Source organism: Diadema antillarum, unplaced genomic scaffold, assembly GCF_040938485.1.
Source record: "Diadema antillarum isolate AM-2024a unplaced genomic scaffold, OU_Dant_1.0 scf00000162, whole genome shotgun sequence".
NCBI lineage: Eukaryota > Metazoa > Echinodermata > Echinoidea > Diadematoida > Diadematidae > Diadema > Diadema antillarum.
The window spans coordinates 1,183,455-1,190,000 of record NW_027271051.1 but is presented as its reverse complement, the minus strand read 5'-3'; the positions used below and the strand labels follow the sequence as shown (position 1 = coordinate 1,190,000).

Here is a 6,546-nt window from a genome sequence, read left to right as displayed (position 1 = left end):
ATGACTATCCCTATGGTATACCAATCATGATAGATAACAATAATGTGTTTCCTATACCTACTATACTAGTGGTATAGCCCTGGCGTTACTGTTAATAGTGTGCTAGTAAATGCGCCTACTTACTGCTTCAGGGATTTTTATTGGTTTAATTTCTTACTAGGAGGTGGAATGCAAGAATTGTCGAATGTGATCACAAGAGGATAAACCAAAATCACTTGAAAATGTTCCTCATTTTACATCTCATCCTCGATACGGTGCTATTGCATTAATGTCAGGTAGCTTTAGGTCTCCAAAATGTTGATCTTTACTCTCTCTTTTTGTATTTTTAATCATGCTTAATTTTCTCTGCAGTGACAAGCAATCGGGCAATATCCCCTAACTCATTTTACTTTTTTTTAATAAGGGAAATAACTGTTTTGCCACCATTAGCATTTCTGTTATATCTCATTGTAAATATGATTGACACAAATTGTGATGTTTATTTACTGACAACACGTACATCATTGAGTAAAGCAAAAGTGACACGCTATAGCATAAGGTAGAAAGTTAACTAAATGTGTCTTCAGGATATTTCTCATGAAACTACAGCCAATACACTCACCATGCAAGGAGGGAAAATGTTCATTCATAAAAGATACTCAGAAGTGTTGTTGTTACAAAATGTCTGTAGTAATGTTATCGCGTTACAGGCAAACTGATGAATGAATGAAACTGATGAGCCAAACGAAAGACAAACGAAAAATACAAAGTCTGTTTATGTTGACCACAATTTCAAACGTTTTCTACGGAAAATAAGTAAACAACAACAACTACAAAAACAACAACATGTGTTCAGTACTGTCGGCTATGCCCTCAAAACCCCTCGGATACTGTATCTTCAATTCAAAAGGGAGAATACTTAATCATCCCAGTCACAATCAGAGTCGAATTTAAAGTCAGAATCTGTATCAATGATATTCCCATCTACTACATTAAAAAAAGCACTCAAAACGCTTTCACAATAATTTGACGAAAGAAAGAATACTGTTGGATGGGTGTAAGCTAATCATAATATGAACACAAAGTCATTATGGAATCTTTTATTTCTTATATAATATAATTCATTTCTAATACAATTCTTATAACATTATGAAATATGATACAGATACACAATAATATATGACTTATAGGCGTATTGGAGTAAAACGCTAAACATTCGTTGTATATAACGCTATAAAAGCGTCTCAGCTATATCACTTTTAAGAATATGATACGTAATGGTAAACAAACAGCGGACACGATAGGGCGTTGTGATGACAAAGATACTTCCTACGATAGGTATACATTGAATAGGCCTACATCTCTTCTTGTTCTGTGGTGCAAGATTTAGCGTTGTTATTAATTGTATACCATCCCATTGACATAACATGTAAATGACAATTAACACTCGACGAAAATAATTATGTCTAATACTAGGAGTAGATTAAACAGCCTAATCACCGCTAATGATTGACGCGGGATTTGATTCGATACAATGTTTGTTGTATTTCTTTTTTCCCCATACGACGGCGTCTCTTGACATGGCTAAGGATGAGAGGGCAAACTGTCATGTTACACATTGAGATTGCAAATTGAAAGTTGTTAATGTATAAACTTGATAGAAAGTGTCATGTCTATGAATAATTGCCTACAAGTTAACTCCGTATAGGGTTCCTTTTAAGTCGCTGTGTGATTTTTTGGTGAACATGTACAGAAGTGAGTGAACAGTGTGATATAATGATACAAATTATGGCGGCTCGTTATTTCCAACGATAAAGTAAAATGTAAGTGGATAATAATTTTGTTCCCTTTCTAGAGAGTTGCCCAGCGACTGGGTATGGGAAAGATGAAATACAGCTGCTGCCTGCAGTGAGGCAAGAGTTACACTCACCGGTCCGTTGGCCATGCAGTGCCTCCGCATCATCTCGGAGCCGCGGTCGTGGTGGCGATGCAGCGGCGAGTACTTGGGGCCCCCGGGCCCGAGCGGCGGCGGATGCATGCCGACGTGCTCCTTCATGTTCATCATTGGGTACCTCTCCGGGTTACTCGCGCCCGAGTACCGGAATGGCGGTATCAGCTCCAGTGTAGTGTCCGCTCGGCACTCACACGGACGTAAATCAGAGGACACTGTCCTCTATTCGTGTCGCTGGGGATGTGGCGCGAAAGAACCGTTAGATTCTGCTCTCTTCCGTTTCTTTTGCAGCTTTTCCCATTCAATATTGTAAAGATGATTACAATTTGCAACAGCCGTAAAAAAACAATGTCCCTTCACGGTAATCTATAATGGTCGGTGCGGCGGAGTTGAAAGAAAGGTATGACCCGTTAAGAGGCCGCCTATGCCCTACGTCCTATTCTTTCCTGAAGGGCACGCGATCGATAGTTCTGCTCGTCAGGCGAAGATGTCTGCGGGGGAACTGTTGATGTGCCTATACACACCTGTTTCTCGATAGACCCGAGCTGTAAGATGGTCGTGCAACAATGTGAAGTCAATGATAACACGGACGGTTTGTGTCTCGGCGCCTCGCCTTACCAGGAGAGATGCGGAAGCGCACAGGTTCTGTCATTGATCACCGTCCGAAGTTAGAATGTTTATGAAACAAACAGTTTGTCGTTTCGCAGAAATAGCAGTGTATAGCATCTCACAAGTGGGCCCTCGAGTCACATGTAACGGAAACTCCGCGAGTCCTGGCGTGAGTCGACCACGTAAGGCGACGACCAGGTTGAGAGTGAGTAAGGATGTCCCAACACGGCGCTGTTTATCTGTCAGATCGAAAAAGCAACCAGCAGCAAGAATCAACCTTTCAAAACGCTACCTCAATGCGGCGCTGGACGAGACAGACCGCGCCGATCAACCAGCGCCAGCCCAAAACATCGTTTGTTAAACTTGATGGAAACGATGATGATGGTGGTGGCGGAGCGATAACTTGTAAAGTGGACCACTCTCCTTTATTCTTCCCACTTTTTTGTCAGCCTAGCCGGAAGCCATCAACCAGCTAGCATCACCTGCCAGAGTATGGCCCTTGGAAAGTGATTCACTGCGTCGAGCGAGCATCAAACCTCCCATTGGTTCGCCGCTGACATCAGGGAGAGAGCGCTCTGCTTGTACGCTCTTCTCTAGCTTGTACTACAAGGAACGCCAATGAGAGAGAGGAAAAAAATACCAAAGCTCGCCGAGGAGCAGTCACTTATTACGCATGCGCATTGTTCGACGACTTAGGGGTTTTTTTCTACCCTTTGAATGGATTTTTGTGCTCGACTTTAGTAAGAGTACGACTTACAAACAAGTAATGTCTATGGTCATAAAAGAAATAAACAAAATCCTTATCGCAGCAGCGGACTGCGGCCATTTACCTTGTGTAATTTTGATGAAACAACATCGTCCGACATCCAAAGCCATTACACATTGTTGAAACCATATGCATCGACATGTTTAGTCATACTAAATCCAGTTGCAGTTAAGTTGAAATGATAAATAATCTGCAAAGTAATTGAATTCACCTCATTTTCCACATTGAAGTAGAGCATTTTGTCTCGTCACATCCTTTATATAACATGCATCTGAATATGAGCTGTGATTATCAGTTGTAGGACTGCTCATCTAAAGAGTGTATAGATTCGGAAGCAGTTCTAACACATTTGGAGTAACACGAATAAATCATATCCAATTTAAGTCATTACAATTTCATCACAATCTCTATGATTAAAATTGAAAATTACTGGAGATCTCTTTTTATTTTTGTTACACTAATCGAAATCGAGCATAATCAGTAACATCACCAATTCAATCACACTGCAGACGTAATGTGAAAAACTGCATTTTTTGTTCTTTTTGAATAATAATAATGATAATAATAATAATAATAATGATAATAATAATAATAATAATAATAATAATAATGATAATAACACTTGTCATTACGAAAAAAAGGTTACTGCTTAGCCTTAAAGAATCCTAGCTGGTCTAAGGCTTGTAATCAAGGTTTCTTCTTTTTTTTTCACAGCTACTAGCTCCCTAGCTGAGCAAGATGGGATGACCCCTAAAAAGTCTACAATTTGCATCAGTAGATTTTAGATATGTCACCATAGATTTTAATCATGTAAAAGAAAATATTTATGAGAAACGTGCCCGAAGAAATTTACAACGAATCTTCACAGAATAAAATATTGGTAAATCTGTGCAAAAACCGCGGTTTCACGCAACCTGTACTTTTATCATGATATGCTTAGTTTTTCTGAACGGAGATGTAACTTACTTGTAATAGTTGGGTGCGAAAACACCCTTATGATAGTATCTACATGACATAGATATATGCAACACAGGGCTAACTTTTTTACACAGCGACCAACTCAACGTTGACTTCAGGAGTTTTATCTCGGCACTATGGACGCTTCGCATCGAAGACACTGGTAGACCGATAGAGGGCGTGGAGGGATGGGGGGGGGGGGGGGGGGATTCTGCCTGATTTAGAGTCAAAACAAACATACTTAAATGAAGGCAATGATAAAGTTAATCCCCAGGACAAGTTGATTCTGAACCTGATATCCACTTTGGCTCTAATATTTTCTTAAGTGCTATAAACTTTGAGAAAACATTTATCTGAAATATGGGATACAAAACAAGAAACAAGTCCATTTGCGCAATACTTTTCATAAAGATAAAGATAAAGAAAATGAACTGAAAGTCAATCGAAAGTGAAACGTCGTCGTTATTTAGCCCAACTTTAAAGGGTGATGTTCGTTATTCCGAAGGTTCGTTAATCCGAAAATTAGATTAGGTTCCTTACACCTATAGATATTCGTTAATCCGAAAATGATGTGGGACTTTGTTAAACATTTTGTGCCGTTGTTCAGAAGGTGCATTAATCCGAAAATGAAATAAGGTTCGTTATTCTGAAACACACATATTCCTTGTACTTAGATATTAGTTCATAGGAAAATGAAATAGGACTCGTTCTTAATCGCAACGTTTGTGGTGTTATTCTAAGATTCGTTATTCCGAAGGTTCGTTACTCCGAAAATGAGAGGGAAAAAAAGAGCGTACTAACGAACCTTCGGACTGACGAACATTTTTAATTTCATTTTTTGAATTGCGAACCTTCGGAATTACGAACGTCCGGAATAACGACCCTTCAGAATAACGAACTGTAACCCATTCCAACTACCTTTAGGGAACATCTTCAAAATTGGGATTCTCGTCTTCACCCTCTGATCCGGGAGTGGTAGATTTTCCAGATCCCTGCTTTAATAAATCGTCAATGGTACATTGTGTTTCGCTTGAGGATGCTTTTGGTCACTGAATTTTCTATTTGACAGAGAGTGTGCATTTGCCTGTATTTACCCGTTCTTTTGGAGAGAGGTTGTCGTACTACTGGTGTAATTAGTCTTCATTTTTACTCTGTCACAAGCTAAAAATGTTCTTTTCGTGTGACAATGAGCAAATGTTTGCTGTTACTTTCGAAGTTTTACATCTCATTTTCCCACCTCTATGTGATAGTGGTGATTTCAACGATTCATCGTCTTCGTTGATAGCAATTGATTACCGAATATACCATACTTTTAGCAATGCTACTACTACTACTACTACTACTACTACTACTACTACTAATACTAATACTACTACTTTTACTACTAATACTAATACTTCCACTGCTACTACTACTTATACTACTACTACTACTTATACTACGATTGCTTCTTCTTCAACAACACCACCACCAACTACTACTACTACTACTACTACTCTCTAAAAAAAAATCGAGTGAAAATATTCACTCTTAAAAGAGTGAATACAAAAAAGAGTGAATTTAGAGTGAAATTGGAGTGAATTTTGAGTGAAAATGTTCATTTTCACTCATTTTGGAGTGACCTCAGGGATCACTCGAAGATTTTGGAGTGATCCCTGAGGTCACTCTAAAACGAGTGAAAATGAACATTTTCACTCAAAATTCACTCCATTTTCACTCTAAATTCTCTCTTTTTTTATATTCACTCTTTTAGGAGTGAATATTTTCACTCGATTTTTTTTAGAGAGTACTACTACTACTACTACTACTACTACTACTACTCTACTACTACGTACTACAATACCATTACTACGTACGACTGCTGCCACTGTATACTACTACTTCTACAACTGCTTGCTGTTATTGTCACTAGTACGCTTAGTAATAGCATTGTAAACTACCAGATTTTACTATCTATATACCCGTGATCAATGTTTCCATCAATAAACCCTTTATGTTAACAGATGTGGTGGTATCCGAGATGAAAATTATGATCACACCTACATTTTTATATCATTATATGCACAATAGGATTGAGGACATTAGAGTTTCACACCCACCAAACAGAAACATAAACAATCGGCTGATAACAGTCATCGAAATTCATTGTTCTTCAATCAATTTCCTTGTGGACCCGCTCACCATGTGTATCATTCGATGGGCTTCAAACATGCGAGCGACTTGCTTGTGATTTGTTAAATTCTGATTTCTATTAGGCAATCTCAGTACTCGGTTCGACAAAGAA

The 6,546-nt window shown here is 38.7% G+C and overlaps 1 protein-coding gene across 1 annotated transcript in view; it reads right to left on the bottom strand.

Moving 5' to 3' along the window:
- The window catches only part of LOC139722232 (POU domain, class 4, transcription factor 3-like), a 13,536-nt gene extending 11,492 nt beyond the window's left edge, over positions 1 to 2,044 (bottom strand). The window contains exon 1 of the mRNA XM_071633542.1: positions 1,910 to 2,044. Coding sequence (XP_071489643.1) covers positions 1,910 to 2,044 — 135 coding nt within the window. The remainder of the gene's footprint in view (positions 1 to 1,909) is intronic.
- Between the last annotated feature and the right edge of the window lie 4,502 nt (positions 2,045 to 6,546).